This window comes from Physeter macrocephalus, chromosome 15, assembly GCF_002837175.3.
Source record: "Physeter macrocephalus isolate SW-GA chromosome 15, ASM283717v5, whole genome shotgun sequence".
In the NCBI taxonomy this organism is placed as follows: Eukaryota; Metazoa; Chordata; class Mammalia; order Artiodactyla; family Physeteridae; genus Physeter; species Physeter macrocephalus.
In genome coordinates this window covers 72,616,545-72,643,678 of record NC_041228.1, presented here as the reverse complement: position 1 = coordinate 72,643,678, position 27,134 = coordinate 72,616,545, and the positions used below count along the sequence as shown (strand labels likewise).

General features: G+C 41.0%; 1 protein-coding gene across 16 annotated transcripts in view; it reads right to left on the bottom strand.

The window, feature by feature from the left end:
* The window catches only part of ASPH (aspartate beta-hydroxylase), a 238,897-nt gene that overhangs the window by 202,193 nt on the left and 9,570 nt on the right, over positions 1–27,134 (bottom strand). For 14 of the 16 annotated variants that reach the window (XM_028500701.2, XM_055091279.1, XM_028500699.2 and 11 more), the window contains exon 2: positions 214–363. In XM_028500701.2, coding sequence (XP_028356502.1) covers positions 214–363 — 150 coding nt within the window. Of the gene's footprint in view, positions 1–213; positions 364–5,657; positions 5,795–27,134 lie in introns of those variants that run through there. The other 2 variants (XM_055091281.1, XM_055091284.1) reach the window with 1 other exon arrangement.

Sequence of the window (27,134 nt, the reverse complement as noted above, 5' to 3'; positions counted from 1 at the left end):
ATGTCGCGAGAGTACATACTGTTAAAACTTTTTGGTGTGATATATAGACAATATAAAGCCTATGTTTTTCTATGACAGATCATGTTCAAAGAAGTTGAAAGTACCACAGCAAGGTAACCCTGATAACATCCCCTTTTGTTCCTTCCCTACTGAGAACCACTGAGAGGCTACAGAATTGACAGTACAAATAAGAAACAATATGAAAATCGTTACCTAGCACTTCCTCGTAATCAACAAGATCAAACCAGACCACAGCTACCGATGTCCAGACTCCGAGCAATGCAATGACCATAAACCACGTGAAAAACGAACTTCCAGAAAGTCCTCCTTTCCTCCCATTCTTGTGTCCTCCGTGCTTTGTCTCTGTTAAAAAAATAAAACAGACGGACAATGTCATTATATAAGAAGAAAACACTTTATTGAACCTCTTTTCACTGAAATATTTCTCCAGGAATTTGAGAGTACTTCCAATGGTAAATCACTTCAAAACTATCAATAGTTTTCACTTAAACTCTTAAATCATGTTACACAAAATAAAGCTTTTAAAAATGGAAAAGACTATGCTTAGCCTCAATAACACATATGTATGACCCTAACTTCTAAGTAACGAAAGAAATAAACTACTAATGGGCTAGCGATTTTTTAAAAATAAAAATTGATATGTATATTCCTTCCAAGTTCTTTATCTAAACGACCTAAATATAACCTCCTTCAAAGTTCAGAGCATATCAACAACTTAAAGAGATCATAAATGTAGCCAAAGCCTTTTTTTTCTGTCGCATTTAGTTTCTGTAGAATCTTGAAAGCTGTAACTGCCATAGAAGAAGCTCCCCCCAAAACACTTCATATTCTTAGCCAGAGAGACAGAGATGAAGGAAGGAAACTATTTATAGGAAACAGAGGTCAGGGAAGAAGAGAAGCCAAACAGTGCAATTCAGTCCTCCTCCACAAGATCCATTGGGACCCAGCGAAAAAGGGAAAGGTTTTCATAATTGGTCTCGACATAGGATACAGTTTTGTAAAGTGCTGTCCATCAGAAGTGTCATATATCACATTTGATATGTCTAATATACTTTATACTCTTCTGGAAATACTCGTACAGCCAAAAATAAACAAAAATAACGATAGTCAAGTAATATTAAGAGAAAATGGTCAACACTGTCCTTAAAAGGACCATAAAACTCAAATTTCTCTTAAAGAGGAATATGATAAATATTAAATATTAATAAATAAATTAGAAGAATATGTCATATCTCAACATGCCCTCTGGGAAAAGGAAACATTTATCAAGCAAGCAGGAAAGAAGGATGCTATCTTCCGTCGGTGGAGCACGTTACCTCCTCTGCGTGCGTGCGATTCTCACCAGGGTCCTGTCAGTGTTTCTCAAGAGGGTGTTTCTGGGTTTAAACAGGACAATTCTTCATCCTGTGTGACTGTTCCTCACACTGCAGGGCAGCTGGCATCCCTGGTTTCCTCTGGTCCCACAGGTAAGTAGCTCCCAGTGATTATGACAAACAAAAACACCCCCCAAATATTTCCAGGTGTCCACTACAACACTGGGGGTAAGGACAGGAATAATCACCTCTGTTTTATAGAAAAAAGATGAAATGGTTCACCCAAAGCCACCAGCACAAGGTGGGTCGAGCCAGGAATAAGCCCTGACTTCTATGGTCCTGAATTCCTTGCTCCATATGAATGGGTCAAACCACATGATTTCAGATACCTCACTACCTCTCATCTAAAACCTGCTTCCTGAGTCCTAAATCCAGTTCTAATTAGGGAATACCGGTAGTAATTTTCCAGTGGCTTAAATCAAGAACATACTATCAATTCTTCTTGTTAAAAAGATATACATATTTTTTAAACCAACCACTAGATCAACTTTTCAAAAGAGGTCATAAAAACTGAATCAGTCTTACAGTGTGTATGTTATGTTTGTGGATATACACACTCAAACATACACATATTTATTTATATATCTATATTTAAGTATATAAATTGATGAACTAAATAAAACAAAATTCCTTCTTAAAGAAAAAGTCAATTTCCTTTTCTAGTGTTCTTTAAATATTAACAGACCCATCAATAAGGGCCAGATTTATAAATAATCACACTGTAAATTTACAAAAGTATGCTTTACCAAATAACATCCAGCCATCTAATTTGTTTCTTTTCTTTTTCTTTTTCCTCACATGAAATATTAAAAGTCTCCTAAAAGCTGGCTATATAAAAACATAACTTATACATTTAAAAAAATACCTGCTGGGCACAGATCACAATGATACTTATTAAATCCACTTAAAATAGGCTCCACTGTTTTATTATCTGAACATAGTCACCAGAGTGGAGATTGGGTGAAAATTTCTGCAACGCTGGTGAGGGAAAATGATGATTTCCAAAATTTTATGTGTCTTAAGGATAGAAGTTATACGAAGAACAATATAAAATAAAGCAACACTATAATTTTTAAAAAGAAAAGAAATAGCTTCTGTGGGAAGGGGAGCACCACAGATTCAGTAACAGTGTTGTGTGTTTAATTTACTGAACTTCTACAAACATGAAGACATTTTTTAAGACTGTATTTAAAAAAACTTTTATTTCTATACAACAAATCAATATATGCACATTACCCATTTGTATAGAATACTAACTATAAAGAGAATAATGCCTTCTAAATATGGAACTATAATAGTGACTAAGGATGTTCCTCCCTTGGCTACTTATCTAAGAATCAAACTTAAACTTTTTATTTAAAACAAGTGCTAAAATGGCAGGAAAACTGGGTTCTTGTCTTATCTCCTCTTGGACATTTTGTAACTGATACCAGTCTCCTGTACTGTTCCTGATTAACTAGAAAATAATAAGGCCAAATAAATATAGTTCAACCTTTTATTCATTCACTTAATGTATTTATTCAGCACATATGTGCCAGACATGACTCAATAATTAAGTTTTCAAAATATGTACCTCAATAAAAGTACACCTCAGACGATGCTATTTGAAATAAGCTTATAAAGAAATAGCTAAGAAAACAAAATAATAATTTGAATTCCAAGTCCAATTCTTTCTCCATTTCTATCTCTTTCTTAAAGCAGAAACAGAGGGGGGAAATTCCTGAGATTCTCAAAAGGAAAGTATCATTTATCCAAGTTAATTCGTAATACTCGTCCAAGTTATTGACCTGCAACACCAAATATAAGTAAAGAGTGGAAATGAGTTTTTAAAAAAATTATATAAATGCATATACCAAAACAGAGAGAAGGGATTAGGAGGGTAAAGAGAGAGAAAGCCAAAGACAGTAAAGAATACACCTCTACCTAGAATCTATTCACATTTATTTTAGACATGATGCTAACACCTTCAATCAAGTTTCCTAACTCACTGCACAAAACTAAAGAATAGACTTTAGAGACAGCCTCACCCAAAGGAGTTAAAGCAACAAGTGCTGATGGAGGGCAGGCCTAGAAATTGTTTGAATACAGCACGAGTGGACACAAGAACCTGAAGGGCGGCAGGAGGCCATTTATGACAGATGCTCGCCGGCAACCCTGACTAGTCCTTAACTATTAAACTTATAGGCCTTAACTATGAAAATAATCTGTAGTACACGGTAATAATGATATCATATTAATTCTGTCGTTAAACTATTGTTTTAAAACTGTTTAAGAATGCAAGAAATGTACAATAAATTTTGGATTTTCATTCAAAATATTTTTTATTAAATGGATTTACTGCTTAAAAGGCAAATGTCAAAAAAGACTAAATGTTATTTAGCTAGAACATGAAATAATTAGCATTATTTTACCCATCCCTTTATAATGTCAAATAAATGAGGTGTTACTCCAGTAGTATTAATCTTTGGACTGTTAATATTTACCAATTCCATAAAGGAACAAAACAGTAAATTATCGAAAGCAGTCTTTCTTGAGACATCTTTTCTAGGGGAAACTTTTTAATTGACACTAAATAGCACACTCTTGATATGTCACTTTGTAAATATGGTGTACCTGGTCCCAAAGGGCAGATCAGTTTCTGTCCAACTGAACTGAGAAAAGCAGAGTAAGATAAACCCTTCGAGAGAGTTTAAAACTCCCCAAGCACACCTGAAGCCAGTACTGTGTTCCAAACATATTCTGGAAGAACATCTAGTAGTTGTCCCTCTTTTCTAAAATCAGAATAAATCTAAGCATTTTCATTTCATTTCTGGCTCCATAGTCAACCTATAGTCCCAGGGATTAATCAAAAAGATTTTTTTTTTTAATGAGAGTTAAGAATATGGCAAGAACTATGTGATTCATTTTTTTTCCACCTTGACCCATCAAATCAGAAAACGCTCTCACATACTACCAAACACAGAAAATTACCATGGTGATCAATGGAATGAGTCTCCCCAGAATGAAGCCTGGGCTAGGGACAATCGGAAATTTTATTTATTTGGTTAGAAAAGGGAAAATAGAAGATGCACCCCCAGCACCTGAGCACTAGTCAGTTACTTAACTGGAAGTACAACTAAGTGAATTACAAATAACCATTTATGAGATTTGGTAAGCATTATGCTGGTGATTTCATATTTATACACAAATTCTACTCATTTAAAGTTTTAAAAAACCATAAAAGCAATTCATCAAACTGATTCTTTTTCTACATTACAAAATGTCACCCTTTAGGAGCCATGAACTGTTAAAAGTGGGTCCGAAGTAACAGCTGACTTTGCCTCACTATGTACGTTAAGCAATCCATGCAGAAGAGGAGAAATGCCTTCTAAAAGAACTAAAAGTCTGATAGATATCTCATATTCTTCTTCACAGCTCCATGAGCCACTTTACCAGAAAAGTCAAGTAAGCCATTCTAACCATTTATTTAAAACAGTGTCCAAAGCAGAGATACTCATATTCTCTATACTAATAATAGAATCCTTCCAGCGGCTGCTCGGGCAGCTGAGAGTTGGAAGCAGTCTTTAATATGTCAATTTTATTTTTCTTAAATACATTTTCAGTATAATGAGCCAATATCGCTTGCCTTCAATTAAATGAAAAGACAATCTTAACTTACAAAGAAAAGCAAAAACAAACACATACAAAAATGTAAATCAACACATCATTAAAGAACACTTGAAGGTTAATGATTTGATTTGAAAAACAAAATAAAGTCCCAATGTCTTTTCTTTGCATTTATTGCCTGCTTCACAAAAATTAGGTCCATTTCCACATATGGTAAGTCTCTGCTTGAGCCAACTAAGTGTGCTCATTAATACAAAAGGGACTTATAAAGCCCTTAAATTTCCTATAATTTTACATAAGATCTGAATGCACACAATTCTTTAAGTTCACCGTAATTAACGTCTAAGACCAAGACAGACCACATGTTTATTTTTCTGAAGTTTGTAAAATGTGGTCTCTGGTAGTACGATACAATAAAAGATATTCTAAGTTAAGACACTAAAACTTAATATTCATATTACAGACAGATTAGTCCATGAAAAATTAAACTATTTTGAAACATCAAGGTCTCCAGAAGTTCAAAATAGAAAACGTAGAAAATGCAGTCAAAGCACTTAGCCAAAAATATCTGAACAGCGCACGACTGAAAACCAAGCTAAAAATTGTCGGCTAGATCCCAAGTCACCTTTAACCCAAACAATAAAAATATACCTTTACCTTCTGCCATTTTTATTTCTTCAATCCATTAATAATATATATGGAAGAAAAAAAACCAATGCCCTATGAGCAGGTATCAGGCACACCACAGGCCCTTCGTTACTAGAGCTGTGGACTGGCCAGTGGCTCCTTGGGCAAGGCCTCTAGAACTGAAATTGGACCTGACTGCAAACTCTGCTCACCAGTTATTTTTAGAGGCCTCTTCCTCATGGCCAAATACTGCTAATCACTCAGGCTGAAATACTCTCTCTGCTAACAGTCTGACAGCCTTTCTCCCACTGCTGGGATTCCTTCCTGGGTTGGTCCTATCCCCCAATTCCAAACCCTAAAAAATATCAGGCATGCTGAAAAGAAAATGGAACAAATGCACTGCCAGTTTGGGTGTTTTTGGAATCAGTCTTGAATGGTTTTAGCACAAGTACCAAATCATTCAAAACTGAAACAAGTCTTGCTATAAAATGTGGGCCCCAGGCCCTGCAACAGCTTGAATTGACCCTTCGGAATCTAATCAAACGCCTATATGAAAAGTCCATTACACGGTTTGAATGAAACAGAACCCTAAATGGTAAGAAATGGATTAATGCTCTAGAATTCTGATTCACAGGCATTACCATCCCAAGACTAATTTCCTCAACAGCAAAACTAAAGCAACAATCAAAATCTTTTTCCCTAGGGAATTCCGTGGTTAGGACTTGATGCTGTCACTTTGGGGCCCAGGTTTGATCCCTGGTCAGGGACCTAAGATCCCGCAAGCCGAGTGGCATGGCCCCCAAAAAACACAAATGTTTCCCTAGAGAAGGAGAGAGAGAGAGCTGGGAAGGAAGCATGGAGTGAGGAGACGGGGAAAGAAGGAACTCTTCATCAGTAAGAGTATCATCTAGGAAACACTGTCTCAGGGAACTGGAAAGCCATTGTACAACTGCATTCTGATTTTCCTCATCTTCCCTCCGGTCCCCTCTCCAAATATTCTCTTTGGGGAAACAAAACCAGCCCAATTTATTCACTGATTTAAGACTGGCAGCTCACAGAATTCATCAGAGCTCTGATCAGTTACACTAAATTAATCTAGCACAAACTGTATCCAGAGTGAGGCAGCAACCTTTCAAAGTTCTTTATGAGTCTTAATTTTTTCAGTCAAACAATGCTTCCCATGCAAATGAAACAGTTAAATGTTCTGAGAAGGAGTCAGCAACCTAAGACACCAATATTTGATGGCTCGGAGCTGGGACAGAGTGAACAGGGCAGCAGTGAACAACTAATCCAAACTGACCAGGGTCTTAGGTGTTCTGACCAAGAGCCATTCCTCTCCTCAAGGGTCTGTCCCACTGAAGTGGGTGCCTGCTAAAATGTTGAATAATGAATCATCTGTTGACAGGGGTTTAAGACAGATGACCAACCAGCACACAAATTTACTAGACAAAGATTTCAGAAGCTTCTTTTGCTGTTTTCAGAGGGAGAGGGAAAGTGACAAGAGGCCCTTTTTGGGAGCACTGGAAACCAAGCCACCACACTTAACATGGCGCGTAGCCTGTTTCAGACTTAAGAGACCTGGATTCAATTCCAGCTGCTTCATTACCTTTGATTTGAGGGAAGTCATCAAACTTCTGGGCCTCGATTTCCTTGCCTATAAAAAGTGTCTTGGCACAAACGACGTGTGCAGATATTTGTTGAAGTCATGCATGCAACACATTTTGATTGAATCCACCTGGACTCGGGCATAAGTCTCCTCATCTCCAATTCACAGCTCTTTTCATGACCCTAGCCTGCCACCAAGACCGCAGGGGCGGCTAGGGTTTCCTCTTTCCCTTTATGGGCCTGTACAAGGCCAGCTGCACCCTAACTTCCGGGTCTGGGGCCAAACACTAAACTGAGACAAGAATCACAGCTACTAAGTATGGGTGTGCCTCACCATTGAAGCTCCTTCCACGCAGCTCCGATTATTCCTCCTTCACAAATCTTTATCACACATATTCACACATCCCAGAGTTAACCTTCTCCTCCGTTTTTTGCAACAATTTTACAGTTATTTCAAATCTCTTCCCTCCTCAATTTTGCAATAATGGCATACCTGTTATCCTGGATAGGGCGATTAGGATGAATGAATCTCTCTGAAATAACATTTAATCCATCGCAGTGCTTAAGGAAAAAGAAATCCTGATTTGCAAGTAACTATTTCTTATAATAACAATTCATTTTTATGATGGGAAACATTTATAAAAGCTTTTAAATAAATAAAATTTGCATATTGCAATCATGTTTTTAAAACCCTAGCAAAGAGAACGACAGTAGTATTAACTATTCCTTGTAGTAGCTGCTGAAACTAACAGCAAACTCCTAGGTCCAAGCAAAGACCAAACTTCTGCAATGTGCTCTGAGACCATTACTCTCAACCTGACACCACTGGAGACCACAAGAGTCAAGATCTATGTCCACGGGGTCTAGCGCTCTCCCTGCCTCCAAAACTGACCAGGTGAAAACCCATCAGAGTTCTCATGGGGTGACAGTGATGACTCCCCCGCTCACCCAATCACCCAAAGTCCTGCTCAAGCTTTAGAGTCACCTGGAGGACTGGTCAAAACAGATGCTGAGCCCACCCCAGAGGTTTTGATTCTGTACGTCTGCAGAGGGGCCTGAGAATGTGTATTTCCAATAAGCGCCCAGGTAATCTGATGCTGCTGGTCTAATCTGATGCTGCTGTGTGGTCCACACAGAAGGAGAATCACTGCACTACTGCCTGCACTAGCCATCCCTAATTCTCAGGGTCTGGAGCAGGGGAAAGGCGCTCTTCCTTTTACCAAGTTCCAGACCATCATTCCTCACCACCTAAAAAAGAAAAAAACAACAGAACCCTGTTCCCCCAAGTCCATGCTGTCCAATTATACTACCCTCCACCTGCCCCATCCCTGTCATCACCTGTGTGCAGTGACCTCTCCTCTCAGTGAAACCTTCTTCACCTCGATTCCAGCCATAACCATGGGATTTCATGTCCAGCTGTGTGGCCAACATGTCAGGTTCTCTTTCCTTCATTTCTTTATCCATCCAGTGACCTTCTTCCCTTCCATTCTATAGCCACACTAGTCCTTACATTCTCCATGGACCTTACCACAAACCCAACCTAACTCACCTTCCTAATCACATCTTCATTCTTGCTGAAATATCTCTGCAGCTCTCCTAGCACAACCATCCTAACAGACCCTGCTAACACCCGTGTGCAGTGACCTCTCCTCTCAGTGAAACCTTCTTCACCTCGATTCCAGCCACAACCATGGGATTTCATGTCCAGCTGTGTGGCCAACATGTCAGGTTCTCTTTCCTTCATTTCTTTATCCATCCAGTGACCTTCTTCCCTTCCATTCTATAGCCACACTAGTCCTTACATTCTCACCATGGACCTTACCACAAACCCAACCTAACTCACCTTCCTAATCACATCTTCGTTCTTGCTGAAATATCTCTGCAGCTCTCCTAGCACAACCATCCTAACAGACCCTGCTAAGAAAGCTCTGCTTGTTTGGGTGCATCGTAAGGACTGCAGGATACCATGAGATAGCAAAAATACAGTTCTTTCCAACAAAAACTAAAAACCTTTCATCTATATATAGTCTCCAAAGCAAACATGAGCGTGTTTTACCATTCTAAACCCAATATTAAACGGCCAGTATTACAAGTAACAAAAGACAACTCAGCAGACATTGGGTAAAATCTCCTTAAACACACCAGCTCAGCTGTTCCCAGGTAGAAGGAACACTACCTCTACAGGCAAAGGTTTAGGTTCTATTGAATACATAAGCAACCACTCTGATCACGACTTTCCCGTTTTTCCAGCTTGTTTACTCAACGATTTCTTCTTAGGTCCTGTAGGTCTCTTGCTTCTCCTTTTTGCTCACCCCTCTTCATTCCCCTCCTGCCTTCACATCTTTCCAAATCCACCTTAAGAGTCCATCGTTCGTTATTTAAATCACTCCCAGACTCACTAAGCTCCCTGCTGCTCTATCCTTTCACTGTATCAATCCGCCATCATTGGCTCCCCGGACAAACACAGCTCTTCCACAATGACTATGTCAAACTTATCTGCCTCTAAAGTAGTCTATCTTTGCAAAATTAAAAAAAAATGCCATAGCTCTTACGTCACAGAGAAGACAGAGCCATCAGCCGGGAGCTGTCTGCCAATGGTTGTGCTCTACCAACCATTACAAGCCGAAATTCACCTGCATTCGTTCTCTGCTTCCCTCCTAAGTCCTCCGTGACCCTTCCCTCCTCAGCCACCTTATACTGTCCCTCCCTTCTCCCTCTCCTATTCCACCAGCTCTCTGCTTTTACTGCATCTTCCCTCAACCCCACAGCACGCCCCTGGCTCTTCCACCTCCCCGTCACAGGTGAAATTCTCAGCAGGGCCATCATGTCACTGCTTTCACTCTCCAACCCCCTATTCACTCCTCACAACCCAGAGGCTGCAATCTGGCTTCTGCACGGGCCTCCAGCGTAGCGGCGCCAATGTCACACCAATGATATCCATCTCACTAAACCGAATCGAAAATTTTCAGTCCTCATCTAATTTGTCCCCTCAGAAGAATTCCCCCTCCTTCTTAAACATTCTCTTCCTTTGACTTTCGTGACTCTAGAATCATCTTCGACCTCTGTGGAAGTCTAATTCCCAACCTCCTTTGCTAGCTCACCCTCCTCTAGTTGACTTTTAAACATGGAAATTCCAGAAGCCTTGGTCCTATGGCCTTTCCCTAGTTTATTTTAGCTACCACCTTCTAGATAGCTTAATTTTTTCTCTCCTTCAAGCTCACATACCTGTCTACTCAATATCCCACGTGAGTGACTTAAGGACACCCCAAACTCAGCTTATACACGACTGGACCCATCATCTTTCCCACCTCCTCTCCAGTGTTCTAAATCTCATAAGCACTTCCATCAAGCCAGCGGCTTAAACCAAAACCCTGGGATTCATCCTAGGCTTTATTCTCCGTTTCCCAAACACCCATCTCCCAAATCAGAGTTTCTACATCAGGCCAATGGATTACAACTATGCCAAGATTTGAATTCTCCTCAGTACTTGGGTCATCCTTGCCTATATGTACCCCCAGCATGATATTTTTAAAAATTTCTTTAAAAAAAAAAAAATTTCTTTTGTATGCGCCATGCCATGAAAAAGTGGGAAATTGTCTCAAATGACCCATATTTCTGCCTCTTTCCTACGATCACCTAAATCCAAGTTAGCATCATTTCCTAGACGACTACGATACCTTAACATAACCTTTAGTGCCCCACACAGCAGCCAGAATAGTTTTTTTAATCTGATTGTATCACTACCCTGTTAAAAATCCCTCAATGGCTTTACAGTATTCTTAGGATAATATTAAAATCTACAATGTGGCCTTTAAGACCCTACTCAACATGGCCCCAGTCTATCACTCCGGCTTTAGTTTCGTGTCCTTTCCCCAAGCTGTCTATACTCCAGCCACAAAAAACTCACCATGCTCTTTCCAGTCTCGGGCTCTCTGCACACGCCATTCCCTCTTCCTGGGATGGCAGCACTGCGGTCCCAGCCTAGCTATCTCCTCCCACTTGGCTTAAATGGAAACATTTTCTAATATACTCTCATTGTAGAATGTAGTTCTTCAGAGTGTTCTTTCATTGGTAATTAGACAACTACAATAATTAATTTCTTAAATTCTTTCTAATGCCAGAATGCAAGTTTCATGAAGCCAGGGACTGAACCTGCCTTGTTCATTAATGTACATTTGCCCTGCAGCTATCTGTTAAATAAGTAGGTAAATTCTTTCTCAAGTCCTTGATATTATATGAGTAATCAAACCTCTTTCTGCCTACACTCCAGAAATAAGAGAGCAAAGGGACACAAAAAATGGTCCAACAAATGCCAGGTCACTTCAGGTTTCCTCATCTCCAGGAATTTAATGATCCTAAAATTCATTCATAAGAGGAAAAGACCTATAAATCATTAAGCATGAGATATTTCAAAAAAGAAGCCCAGTGCTTCCCAAATACTGGTGATAAACCCAAATCGGTCCATGACCAAGTCTTCATTGCTGTGTCAGATAAATTCCTCATTGATCAGTCTTGGGTGAATGACACCCAGCTTGAACATAAGAAGGCCTGAGCACGAAGGAGATGTTGTAGCCCATTCATCAGGTCCAACAGCCAGACACCTGACGCTCCTAACACCTCTCCTGAATGGTCCTGTGTGGAAAAGGCGTGATTGGCTGGAGGAGTGACAAGGGGCTGCCGTGGGTTTTAGAATTTAGTACAACTAAATTGAGAAAGCCATTTCCATTCATATCAGGATAAATATGGGAAAGAGAATATTAGCAACAGCTATCTAAATCAGCCTCCAGAGAGTTTTCGGAATCTTTATTATTCTTTGGAACCCCAAGCTGGGGAACCCCTGCCCTAGCTCGTGCCTCTGTCTGTATCACCTCTGATTCACTGCCGAAGGGAACACCTGAATCGGAACACGGGTCCATCAACCCTACCTTATGAATCTGTGATGGGCCAAAACTCCACCCGTAAGATGCTAAAAACATAATAGAAATGGGAGTTAATTCCAAAAGCTCACGCCAGGCCTAATGAGATAGTTCTTTAAAGTCCGTTATTCCTTCTACAGAGAATTTAATAAAGAAAGAAGACTGAGTCTCACAGGAAAAAACACCCCCAACCTAGTCAATCATTCATCTGTGTGGACGGCTATTAGCATGGTATTGAAATTCAGACAGTCTCCTGCTGAACCTGGCGTGGAAAAATGTATTTTTAAAAACAAAAATGTAAGTTGTGGTGTCCATTCAGAAACTGAGGTAGTGAGGTGAAAAGCTGTTAAAAAACAACAACAAAAAAAAAAAGTTCTTTTTTTCAAAACTAAAAACAACAGAAAAGCCTAGCCTACCCTTTTAGCTCTAATTCCAAGGCAATGAGACTAGATCACAAAGCCATCATGTGTGACCACCACCAATTCGCTGCTGCGTCCCACTTTCACCTTAACCCATCTAGACAGCAAAAGATGGGTTCCCCACCAGTCCCCATCCTTCCCCACCAGTCCCCACTTTCTAGGGCAAAAGAGTTCAGCGTTCACAACAAGGTGCCCTATAGATGCAAACAGGGTGGGAAGACAGGGGGTAAATAAAAGCATTAGCACAAAATATAGGGAACATTCACACGTAAATTACAAAACATATGGGTCTTAAAAAATTATAGGGCACAAAGCTGATGAAATTATGCATCATACTACATTTTTGGGGACAGCCAACAACGCTTTACTAAATAAATTAATAATAATGAACCCGATTTAAAAACTACTAAAAAGCAAGAATAGCTGCAATTGTGAATTGCATAGTGAAGAAGTAAACTTCAGCCAAAGAGAGCTCTGGCTTTTGCCCTTGGCTGCTTGGAGGTCCCTGGCATGTCCTCCTGCCTGACAGGAGTGATTTGTTTGCTTGGGGGCTTTGGTCACCGGAGGACAGTCTAACAACGTGATTTACGATGACGCTTTGGGACAGGCCGTGTGGCTGTATCACTTAACGGCAGCCATGCTCGCAGCATGTGATGGAGCCCCAGTAAACACCTCCGGGTACCAAAGGCTCGGATGAGCTCCCCTAGTTGGCAACACTCCATGCATATTAGGCAATACTTATGTCCCTGAGGACGATGGGAGCTTTGTGCTCGGAACCTTCCTGCTTTGTCCTGAGTCTCGTCCTTCAGCTAGTTCTAATTTGTATCCTTTCACTGTAATGCAACTGCAGTGACGAACAGAGCACTTTCCTGAATTCTGAGTCATTCCCAGGAGTCATCAAGCCTGAGGGTGGCTGTGAGGACCTTCACATTTGTGGCCAGCTGGTCTGAAGCGATGGCAGCCCTGGGGACTGGCCCACCCTCAGCAGAGCTGAGCAGGGGCAGAGAAAACCAGGGAGGAACGGCTGCGGAGGAAAGCAAGTGGCTACCAAGAAGTCTGCACCCCCTGCAAGGTGGCAGCTTCCCCTGGCCCGAAGCGGGCAGCAAGGGAGAGCAGGGGCTTGTACCATCTCGCCAGCATCTCGCCCAAAAGCGCTGACTGCCAGGCATGTGACTTCCCAGAGCAAGAGAGGGTGAGGTGCTCTGCCAGGAGTGGACGCCCAGGAGGTCTGGAAGACATCGTCTACCCTGGGAAGGTCCCACCAGGCCTTCCAAAGAACTCACAGAGGAAGCGTTTGGGTGCCTGTCACTTGTGGGCAGTTGGGGCCAGGTGATCTTATCAACTAGCAGGAGACTCCGATAGGGACCAGTGAGGGGACAGAGGCCTTTCCCTCTCTCCCTCTCCCTTCCCTAGCACTCCTGACAAGCTAGAGCCTGGAAGAGGCAAGAAGGGCACTGCCCCAAAGCAGACCACGTGGAGAGAACACAAACACCACCTCCCCACTGCAGGCCCTCCTGCCTTCCTGCCAACGGGAGACAAGAAATTCTGCATTGAAAACGAGATCTTATTTAAAGCAGACAGACTTTTAGAAATGGAGAGTGACTCGGGTATGAAGGAATCTGTCCCAGAGATGGTCAAGAGCCTCTGCTACCCAGAGATTAATCTAGTCTGACTAACCACAGTGACTGGAGGAAAATGAAGCTCCATGCTGATACCCTGCCAGACAAAGCCTGCTAAATAAAGCAGCCACAAAACGTGGGCTGACCCATAAAAAACTGCCAGTGTTTGACCATATGGAGCCCACAAAAATGGCTATTTCATAGGATTCAAAAAACAATGCATGAATATTTTCAAAATATTTTATTACAAAAATTTCCAACACACACAAAGGTGAAAGAATTTTACGTAGGATATCCGTGTGTGCATCACTCAGAAGCTACAGTTAACATTTTATTATCTGGCTTAAGGCATGTCTTTTCATCCCTCCATATCCATCTGTTAATCCATTTTATATGTCTAATACATTTCAAAATAAATTATAGACATTAACACACTTCCCCTAAGTACTTTAGCTTCTATATCCTAAACCACAGTCCAATATTTATCATTTTTACATACAATTTACATAAAATGAAATGCCCTAATTTTAAGTGTACGTTCCCTGAGCTTTCACAAAAATGTATACTGTGTAACCCAAATCCCTATCAAGACCCAGACACTAAGGCCACCCCTAAGTGCTCTCATGGCCCTTTTACCATCCACATTCCACACCAACCCCAAATGCAGGGACAGCCCCACTGTTCTGCTTTCTTTTCACCGTAGGTTAGTTTCGCCTGTTCTTGAAATGTCATAAAAATGTATTAATTTTATATATTTTTTAAATATATCACCAAATTGGAAAATGCTGAACCTTGACAGGGTTTCCATGCTTTACATCCTGAAGTGTGACGTCTACTTCAGCCCTTTTACACAATCACTGGACCTGTGACACCACCATTCACAGAAGCCGTGTCACTGGCTCAAGCACGGTGCCAGTGAAAAGGACAGTCATGGAATCCAAGTCCAGGATGTCAACTAAATGTCTGTTAGTGGCAGACATCACAAGCAAGACAACTTTCATTACTTTAAGGACTATTTTCATTAGCTCCCATGAGTCACAAAAAGATTCCCAGCTAGTTATGTTCCCCTCAAATTCGACTGGATGGAATAAATCTAATGCCTCTGCCACCCAACAGCCCTGCCAAGACTTCAACCTCTTCTTTCAAAAACCAGTGTACTTGTGTTTTTATCGGCATGTTTTCCCCAACTTCTCATGACTCACCCATTTAAAGTACCGGTCTGTTGTAAAGGAAGAAATCAAAAAGTGTCTCTTTACTGTGATTTTCACCTTATCCATACCTCGTAAGAGCTACAGAATATCACAAAAAGCAACATACTTTAGAGGAAAGTCATCTGGTTTACTCTTGAGACTTTGTGGGAGAAAATCTATTTTAATAATAAAAAAAAAATCTTTAAATAAAAGAGAGACCGACAATTCAAAGGTGGAGGTGGCTGTTTAAAGGGGACCACTGGAGTAAACTAGGAAGATTTGACTATGGACTTTAGTTAACAGTGCTGTGAGTAGTGTTAAACTTTCTGCGTGTGATAATTACATTGTGGTGATGTAGCAGCGTATCTTTGTTCTTAGGAAAAATGTGCTGAAGAATTCAGGTGTAGAGTATCATGATTTAATTAAGTGGTTCAGCAGCAAAATGAATAAATAAATAAAATGGTGGGTGTGTGTCTAGAAAGACCAACAGAAAAGGCAAAGGCATCAAAACAACTGGTGAATCTAAACGAATTTTCTCATAACTGTCTTGAAGGTTTGAATTTTTTCACGCTAAAAAGTTGGGAAAATCCAGATTTCCAGGCCCATTCTAGTCCTAAAGAATCAGATACTCCAGAGGGTAAGGGTTAAAAATCTGAAAAGTTAAAATCTCCCAGGTTGGGGCTTCCCTAGTGGCGCAGTGGTTGAGAATCCGCCTGCCGATGCAGGGGATACGGGTTCGAGCCCTGGTCTGGGAGGATCCCACATGCCGCGGAGCAATTGGGCCCGTGAGCCACAACTACTGAGCCTGCGCGTCTGGAGCCTGTGCTCTGCAACGAGAGAGGCCGCGATAGTGAGAGGCCCGCGAACCGCGATGAAGAGTGGCTCCTGCCTGCCACAACTAGAGAAAGCCCTCGCACAGAAACGAAGACCCAACACAGCAAAAATAAATAAATTAATAAGCTCCTACCCCTAACATCTTCAAAAAAAATCTCCCAGGTTAATTCATGATTGGATTCTGGATAAGTAAAAAAGTTTAAAATTTCAAAACTTCCAAGTTTTAAGGATGCTTCTGGAGACTTTTAGAGGAATCTCAACAGGGAGTGCAGTTAGATAATACCGCAGCACTGTTGCATTCCTTAGGTTTGAGAACCCTACTGTGTCCTTAGGAGATGCATGGGGAAGGAAGTAGTAGTTAAGCCGGTTAAAATGTCATGATGACTAACAGGTTACCTTCAAAGAGGGAAGGGAGGGAGGGAGGGAGGGAGGAAAGAAGGAAGGAAGGAAGGAAGAGAGGAAGAAAGAAGGAAGGAAAGAAGGAGGACAAAGAGAGCAAACGTGACCAATTGCCAGCAGCTGGTAAATCCAAGTGACTAGTACACGAGCCTTTCAATGTACAAATCTTTTTGCTGTTAAATAGGCTTAAAAGTTTCAAAACAAAAGGTTGGATAAACATAAAAATAAAAACAAAATTAAACTGATTTAAAAATAAATAAGAGGGGGCTTCCCTGGTGGCATTACCGGAAAAAAAAAAAAAAAAAAAAAGAAAGAAATAAGAGGAATAAATAAATAAATAAATGAGAGAAATCAAGGATCGAGTCAGTCCTAAACCCAGCAGTAATGAAAAGAACACCGATTCTGCCTCTGGCCTCCAACTTATGACAAACCAAAGGTGAAACGGTCTCCTCCAGGCAAGTTCTGCCCACAGACCTCCATCTGCTGGCTGGACATTTCCACCGAATGCCCTGAGCTGTGCCTCCCGTTCACGTGGGAGTATCGGAAAGGCGCTCCCCACACCCCGCCGCCTCCACCGCCCCCCCCAATAGGCAGGCCCTACGATTCCGGATGCAGCCCGCCCTACACAGGGCGGGACGTTCCCCTCCCTCACCTGGCCGCCGATTACACTCCCGTGCAAGCGGATTCCTTGTCAGACACATCAAGCGGGCAGCACCCTCTGAGACGGCGAGCAAGTAAAAAACCCAATCCCAACAAAACAAAACACCAGGCCTTCTGGAAAATATAGCTCCTGCTTCAAGCCTGTCCCACCTTATCCTCAGCAAGGAGCTCATCCTGCGGAAGTGTGCAACCATGTCAAAGTCCGCCTTCCCAGCCAGGCTGCCTGCGTGGTGTCTCTTTCCCTCCCGGGATTAACTGCCCTCACCTCTGGGCCACCCACTACTTTAAGAGACAATAACTGGGCCGGACGCTCTGAAAACTGACATCAACCCATGAAATCAGCGCTCTGTGGGTCCAGTGCTGCAGTCAGCTGTGATCCACACGCTGTCACAAGACGATGCTTTACCATCCGAGGCCCAGGGGGATTCTCAGAGGTGGTGTTGAACACCTTGGTGAAGTCAGGAAAAATTACAAGATTGTATCCTGATCACTTGTCCAGAAAGCTTATCAAAATGCACAGTGAGAACCTACACTCAGTAAACCTGCAGTGTCTTTTCTATCCACTGAAAAATAAAATTATTGCTTCTTTTTTTTTAAACATCTTTATTGCAGTGTAATTGCTTTACAATGGTGGGTTAGTTTCTGCTTTATAACAAAGTGAATCAGCTAGACATATACATATATCCCAGTATCTCCTCCCTCTTGTGTCTCCCTCCCTCCCACGCTAAAATTTTTAATTCTAGAATTTGCCTAGGATTGTCATGAGACATCAGTTTAGAGTTGCCCTGAATCTACTTTTCTTTTTTTAATACAAATGGGCCATTTGTCCCTCGAGTGTCTTTGTCACCTCTTCTAATTTCCATGATTCCACAGTTTAACTGCCCAGAAGACGTTAGCTGGGGCTGTAGTTTTGAGAGTCCTGAAAAGCCTTAGCTGGTTCACATTTTAGTCTTCCTTTCCCTACTCCCTGAACCACGCACACTTCGTTCATTGGAGAATTTACTGCTCTGCAGCCCACAGGACAGTGACCTTCCCAGAGGCTGGTGTTAGATTTGACTGCTGTATCCCCTTCCCACGGAGCACAGGACCCGGGACATAGTAAACCTCATTAACTTCACTGGACAATTTACATGGTATTCCCACAAAAAAACAATGCAAATATAAATATTTGGGGGGCCATCTAGATGGTAAAGCAAATATAACATACATGGAGTATTCTGAAAACAAAACCGGACCGCAGTCTGGTTCTGGGTGAGGGACAGGAATGGCCAGGGCAGGTCCAGCTAGAACCTCATCGGCTTCGTCGACTTGGCTGCCCTGCCCCACACCCCAAGTCTGTCCCTTTCCTCCCAATCCTGCCCCAGTTCGAAACCAAGGTGATGGTCAATGTCACCACCTGTTCTGTTCAGGTGCCCCCTAACTCTGCTCTCACTGACTCAGTTTTACTCTAACCTCCCTCCCTGATCCCTGCCTCAGCTCCAGCTTCACCAAACTCACAACTTCCCTCTCTGGCTGAGGTCACCGGGAACAAAAGTCACCATACACCCCGCTTGCCATCCTGCGCTCAGGCTGCACTGCAGCAAACTGTTGCAAATACTGGTCTCTTGGCTGTGTTCCAGAATAACCCAGCTAGGCTGCTGCCAAAGTTCCTAGGGAGTGTGACCCAATGAAATCTGACCAGCTAAAAAGGCTGAAGTCTCAAAGCTTTATGCCAGTTCCCGAGAAGCTAATGTTCAGGCAGAAAGCACAGGTATGCTTTTTTTTTTTTTAAAAACATCTTTATTGGCGTGTAATTGCTTTACAATGGTGTGATAGTTTCTGCTTTAACAAAGTGAGTCAGCTATACAGCACAGGTATGTTTTACCGCTGCTGTGCTGACTGGGGTCCCTTCCCTAGCAGTGGCTAAATATTTGTAATACCATCTTGGATAAAAGTCTTGTTCTAAATAGAACATTTCTCCTCAACATGTAATTTGGATCAGCAGAATAAGCTTCTCTCAGCTTTATAAGCTAATGTAAAGATTTTAAGACACAAAATAATCAAAATCACAGGATGGTAAATTTTAAAAGGCTTCCACAGTTTTCTCCTTGCACCTGAATATGCATTCATTCGACAAATGCTCTTGAAATCCCTGCCCTGCACTATAGCAATGAACAAGAGAGGCCACTTAGCTTACAGTCCAGTGGAGGAGAAAAACAAATAAAAATAAATTAAAAATTCATTTTGGTAAGTACTATATTAGGGTAAAAGAGTATATGGATGCAAGAGGGAGGAGATATGGGGATATATGTATATGTCTAGCTGATTCACTTTGTTATAAAGCAGAAACTAACACACCATTGTAAAGCAATTATACTCCAATAAAGATGTTAAAAAAAAAAGAATATATGGGACAATGTGGATGAAAATAATCACTTGGGAAGAACCATCCTCTTGAATTTAAAGATATATAGCATTTTGAGGGACAATCTTCTTTATAAATGTTAGCATTGTTCATATTTTTTATTTTTTAATTAAAATTGACAAACTTTAATCTTAAGTCAAGAAGGAAATATTGATAATTCTTACAAAAGAATTTTAAAAGCCAAAACCGAAAAATAAAGGGAACAAAAACTTAGCAGTATTTCGGTATTCGCATAAATAATTTTAGTCTATCTATGAGTCATATTTAAGAATAAAGTGAGGGGAAATCAAAGTCTTGCAAAGTAAGCAGAGCTTTTCTAATTTCACAAAATTCAGAACAAATAAATGCCTGCTTTGGTCCAACCCTCCTCCCAATCAGAATGTACAAACTCTGAATGATCCCTACTGGCCTAAGTACTACAATGCTGAAACTACCAGCAAGGACTTAATCGATTTAAACAATTCTCCACATCTTAATAATTTTTATTTCTTTAGCTCCAACACTTATAAACATCAAGAGGACTTTGTGATCTGTCTTATGGCCCATACCATAAACCTAAAAAAAAAAAAAAAAAAATCCACCTACGCAACAAATAATTTTGGAGCACTTATTACATTCAAGGCAGCATAGAAGACACAAAAACACAGCCTATATACTCTCAGTGCCCTTTTGATCTATGAGGGGGAAGTAAGACTTTTCCCTGTATTTGTTCATTCTAATATTTACTGAGCACCTACTACACCCAATCATTTAAGCACTGGAGATAAAAAGAAAACAAAACATGGTGTTTACCTATACCAAACATTAGGAGTGACTCTCCCAACCCTAACAATTACTCTAGACCAGGGTGAATAAACTGTGACCCATCTCCTATTTTTGTATGAACCAGGAGCTAAGAATGGTTTTCACTTCTTAAATCAGTTGAAAAGAAATCAAAAGAAAAATGTAATCACATGATCATGTAACCACAATGCTGACCCCTGATCAGCACAACTGTAGCAACCCCTCGGCAGCCAGCGATGGTGAGACAGGTAGGACTGGGCCAAGGGGCCCTGCTCTAAGCAAAAGAGAAAAAGCGCCCCCCTTCTGCTGAGCGTGAACAGGGAAGCAAGCATCCCCAGCGGCCGCCAGCTGCCATCCTGAATCCCAGAGGAGCCAGCCTCAGGATGGCAGACACCTACGCTGGGAGGGCGCGTGCCCTGAGGACATTTTGAGCCACTGATCCTACCACATTTGGTATGATCACATCACATCTTTTTAAATGAAATCAATTCCTAAACTCTTTACGGGGAGTTTGCGTCCGATGTCTGTTCCTCACACAGAGCTGCCCTTAGAATCAAGCAAGAATGAAAGAAAACTGATCATCACGGTACAAAAGAAAATGTCTGTTTTGCTCGTGGTGGTATCACCCATACAGAATAAGTGGAGTTAGGAAACGCTTACTACGTGTCACTTTGCAGCCAATCTTCGTAAGTATGATATGAGTATTATTATCTCCATTTGAAAGACGGAGAACTATTTAAAGATGCTTAGGGAGGTTTGTTGACGTACTAAAGGTTAAAACTGAGTGGCGGCGCTAGTACTTGGGTCCAGTTCAGTCTGATATTTTGTTGTCAATGATTGGGTCACACTTTCATCTGCTGAAGGAACCCGTGAAATCAATGAGGATGCTAAAACAGTTGACTGCAGAGGGCGCTACAGAAGCTCGCGCTGGGGGAGGGGGAAGTGGGTTGCAAAACCCAGTCTCTGGGCAGACGATGAAGGGAGAGTAAGAAGAACTGATGGAGGAGCTGCATCTTGAAGGACGTACAGGAGCCACATAGGGAAAGAGAAAGTGAAGAGCTGTCACGGAAGAAACAGCAAGTGCGCATGCAGAGACTAGGGAGAGCGATTAAATGTGCCTTAGTTGATATAAATATAAAGAGAGCAAGGCTGAGAATGGCTAGAGAGGGTAAGAGAGGCAAGACCATGCAGTGCCTCCTCGATGGTGCTAAGAAGTCTAAACTACACCTTGAGTGCCCAGGGGAACTACTCAAGGTTTTCAAATAAGGAAGGGACATGATCTAACTTCCAATTAATGAAGATGACAATGACAGAAGGATGAAATAGGACCAGTTATGAGTAATCTAAGCAACAACTACCAAGGATCTAAAACATTCAACTAAAGTAGCTTTGGAGTCAGAATTGGGATCTTGACTCCAGCTCCGACTTTTACGAGCTCCATGATCTTCGGCAAACTGATCTAAGCTTCTATTTCTTCATCTACAAAAAGGGAATTTAGAGAATTACTGTGAGAATTCAGTGCTGACACATAAAGAAGTACACAGTGTCTGACACATAGTTAGCAGTCAGTAACAAGTGCTATGTTTTTCCTGTCACTACTGTTATTAAGTGAAGAGTATGGCATGGGATTAGAACCGTGCCAAGCAAAGAATCCTCGGGAAGACTATCCTTCAGGGAGCAGATAAAGAAAAGGAACAAGAAGAGCCCAGTGGATTTGGGACTAGTCTCTGCTGATTCCAGAAAGACCTGAAGCAGAGAAGGCAAGGAGCCATACTACTCATTTGCAGTATCTGGCTGCTTAGAGGAGGGAGAGTACAACAAGATCTTTGTGTCTTCTGTTTTGTTTTTCATTTAACGAGAAAGACTAAAGAAGGGGGTCCAGGCTGTGGGAGGGGCTGGAGGAGAGTTCTCAGGGAGAAGGTAAGTGACGGTTCAGCTCTCTGAGAAAGTGGTGCCCACTAAGGGTCCTCAAGAGAGAGACCCAGGACTCCGACCATAGCCTTGGCTTCGCTCGTAGGTGGGTGGGGGTCGAAGGTCCAGGAGAGCTGTGACTGCCAAGATTTTAAATCCTAATTGTGGTGCTGGCTCATCTTCACTCACCCACCACCCCGCTGGGCTTGCTCCTCAGTCTGAAGAAAGAAAAGGAGCTTTACTGAACTACGCATTCAAGACCTACTTCAGTTGTTGGGTACTTTCATGCCCAAATCAGAGCAATAGCTTGCTGAGATTCTCAACTGGACCGGCTTTTGCAGCCACCACAGGTCCTAGACCATGTCTCCTCATCAGCCTCACATCAGTTGCCCCCCAATGCCATGCAACTCAAAGGCCAACCCCACCCACCACTGAAGAGATGAGTACTCCTCAGGATGTCCTCTGGTTTCCCTGCACAACGGGAGGAAGCCACATGCCGGAACTGAATGGAAAGTAGTAGGTCCCGAGCTCAGAAAGTTGAAGATTTTAATAGCTGGGGCTGAAAACACCGGTAAACATCAACTAAGAAACCACGGAGAGCCTGCAAGGCATTGTTGAGGGGCCAGGGAGAGGGAAGGTCTTGAATGTACGTAATTTATTCCAAATCAGTACTTACTTAAGCTGGTGAGCAGCGCTCTGTCTTACTCAATCTCATTCTATCCTTATTCATCATCTCAAATGTCTCACCGAGCACAAGACCATTCCAACAACTGACTTATTAACACAAATACTGCACTACCTCTAGAAGAAAAAATAAATACAAGTTGCTTATAAGCTTTGCACCTTCACATACATTAATTTCACCTTAAAAATGTCCTACTCTACATAACCTTACAGAGCAAAAGTGTAATTTTGTTTCACACATAAATCTACTAGCACCACAGAGGCCATCAGTAACTGTATCTTAGATCTATGTCAGCCCTCGAGGCCTCCAAGTGTATTTACTGGTTAACAACTAAATAGACGGAGTAGCTAAAACCCATAAAATAATCAAATAAATCTGAAAGTGCCAGAAAATAGAGAGTGCAGACATAGGTCTACAATTATATTGTCATATGGTTTTTGACAAAGGCACTAAAAGCAATTCAATGATGAAAGTCAAGTCTTTTCAACAAATGGTGCCATAACAACGGGATACCATATGGAAAAACAAAAAACTAATCCAAAATTGACTTGAGATGGATCATAGACCTAAACACAAAAACTAAAACTACAAAACTTCTAGAAGAAAATATGGGAGGATAGCTTTGTGATTTGGGAATAGGAAAAGCTTATTAGACAAGATACAGAAAACAAAACCATAAAAAAAAATCAACATTAAAAATACTCACTCTTCAAAATATTTTATTTAAAAAATGAAAAGGCAAGCTATAGACTGGGAAAAATATTTGCAATATATATACCTGAAAAAACTTCTATCTAGAATATATAAAAATTCCACCTCAATAACAAAAGGACAGAAAAGCAATAAAAATGGGCAAAAAAACCTAAACAGAAACTTCACAAAGGAAGATAACAATGTATACGGCCAATAAGCACAGAAAAAGTATATGACATCAGAGTCATCACGGAAAGACAATTTTAAACTACAATGAGAAGCCACTGAACACCCACCAGAATGGCTAAAACTAAGAAGACTGACAACCCCAAATGTTGGTAGATATAGAACAACTAAAATTCCCACACAGTGTTGGTGAGAGTTAAATTAAATTGTATAACCACTCTGGAAACACTTTGGCAGGTTTTTGTTTTTATTTTTTTAATAAAACTAAATATACACCTACCCTATAACCCACTAATTCCTCTCCTGGGTATTTGCTCAAGAGAAATGAAGAAATATGTCCACCAAAAAAAGAAAAAATACTTCTCCAATATTACAATATTCATAGACTTTTCTTCATATTAGTCCAAACTAGGAAAAGCTCAAGTGTCCATCAATAAAAGAATGGATCACACGTTGTGCTATGGTCACACAATGAACTACCTGGCAATGAAAAGGAACAAGGTACTCATACCAGCAACACGGATGGGCCTCAAAAATATGCTGAGTCAAAGAAGGCTTACACAAAAAGTGCTTACAAAATGAAGTTCTAGAACAGACGATACCAATCTACAGTGAGAAAAGTTAGCACAATGGTTGCCTCTGAGGGCTGAGGTGGTAGCAATGAAAAGGGTTGAGAGAATTTCCTGGAATCATGGAAATATTCTTCATCTTAGGTTGGGTTACACAGATGTATACATTTATAAAGTCTCCTCAAATCATACACTAAGATTTGTGCAATTTACTGTATGATACTATTACCTCAGTTGGGGAAGGGGGCAGGGGACCGTAACAAATGTTGAGCTCTAATAACAGGCATGCATACATGTTTAGGAATGAGGTATACTGATGTCTACATCTTACTTTGAAATGCATAAAAGAATAGATTAATTGATGAGTATGATATAAAGCAAATATATGAAATGTTAACCACTGTAAAATCTGGATGGGATCATCATACAATTCTTTTAGCTTTGGTGTATATTTTAAATGTTTCCTAATAAAATGTTAGTTTAAAAAAACATAAAGTAATAAAGTACTTAGGTTAAATCTAATAAAAGAGGTATATCACTTTTGGATAAAATTATAACAATTCATTGTAAGACTTAAATAAGTAGGAAGTTACACTATGTTCATGTACAGGAAGACTTTATATAAATGTGTATTTATCCCAAACTGTTCTATAAATTCAATACAATCCCAGTCAAAATCCTGAAATTTTTTCATGACACTTAACTAGATGAGCAGATTCTAAAAGGACACAGGCAAGGAAATGTCCAAAAACATCTAGGATAATGATGAAAAAGACAGGGCAGAAGAACTTGCCCAATTCCACAAGCCAGGAACAAAACAGAGCCACAGGTATCTACACACAAGAGGTGATACAGCAGATTCATGTAGAAAGAAGACACTTCAATTAATGGTACAGGAAATTTTCATTATCCATTCCTTAAAAATATTGAATCAGATCCCTACCTCACAATATATACAATAATATGTACACCCCATAGTTTAGACATCTAAACGTGAAAGGCAAAATTTAAGATATTTTATAGAAAAAAGGAGAAAATGTTTTATGATCTGTTAGAAAAGATGTCTTAAATAAAGCACAAACCATAAAGTAGAAAACAGAAAAATGCTATTATCAATATATTAAAAATCTAAAAATTCTGTTCAACAAAGTATTCCACAGAAAATGACAATGTGAATAATCACAGACTGGAAGAAGCCCTTTATCCCACAATCAAACGGTTCAGGATAAAGAAAGAAATTCTACAAATCAAAAATTAAAATTAAAATTTAAAAACCTAAAACACATAGGTTATATGTAAACAAGTCACAGAAAAGGAAACTCAAATAGCTATCCTTACTGGTAACCTCACTGGTGATGAGGTAAATGCAAGTTTAAAACACAAAATGCTACTTCACACCCACTAAACTTGCAATAGCAATATTAAAGGTGAGTGAGCGTTGGTAATATGGTTGCACCATACAGGTAGCTATATTCACGGGGAGTGGGAGTGTAAAGCGATATAACCATTTTGGGGTGAAAAAAAGGGTAATACCTAGTAAAGTTTAATATGTGTATCTTCTATGACCCAACAATTCCAATCTTAAATTATGCTCTAGAACAGGGGTCCCCAAATCCCGGGGCCACAGACCAGTACTGGTCCGTGGCCTGTTTTACGACCGCTCCCCATTGCTCCCGTTACCGCCTGAGCTCCGCCTCCTGTCAGATCAGCGGCCACTGTGAACGGCGCAGGCGAGGGATCTAGGTCACAAGCTCCTTATGAGAATCTAATGCCTGATGATCTGAGGCAGAGCTGAGGCGGTGAAGCTGGCGCTGGGGAACAGCTGCAGACACAGATGATCATCAGCAGAGAGGTGTGACTGCACAGAGACCATCATAAATCAACTGCTTGCAGACTCATATCAAAACTCGATCGGTGAGCGACAAGTGACAATTAAGCCGCATCTGGTGGCAGGCTTTAAGTCAGAATCCGACACTTATTTTAGTCCGCACGTAGCCTGCCCGTTATTTTATTCACCGCTTCCATCCGCGCCTCTTTCCCACGCTGTGCACGTGTCTCAGTCACAGCTTTGGTAAGCCCACAAGCTAACCCTAGCCAAAATCAGTAAAAAACAAACGTCACTGGAGAACTTCTTTGAAAAGGGGGAAAGACCCAATGATGAGACAGCAGAAGACTCTAAGACCGCCAACAAAAAGAAAGCTGCATTTCAAAGAAAATACCAAGAGTCCTACTTAAATTACGGGTTCATTGCAACAGGTGATTCACATTCTCCAAGCCTGCTTTGTATAATACGTGGTGACCTGCTATCCAACGAAGCCATGAAACCTTCAGAAGTGCTTCGCCAATGGAGACCAAGCACCGTGCATTAAAAGACAAGCCTTTAGGGCTTCCCTGGTGGCGCAGTGGTTGCGCGCAACGGAGGGAGGCCCGCATACCACCAAAAAAAAAAAAAAAAAGACAAGCCTTTAGAGTTTTTCAAAAGAAAAAAATGTGAACACGAAGAACGGAAGCAATTATTAACAGCCACTACTTCATGCTCTCAGTGTCTGCACTAAGAAGAGCATCATTCTTAGCAGCTAACTGCATTGCTAAAGCTAAGAAGCCCTTTACCGTTGGTGAAGAGTTGATCCTGCC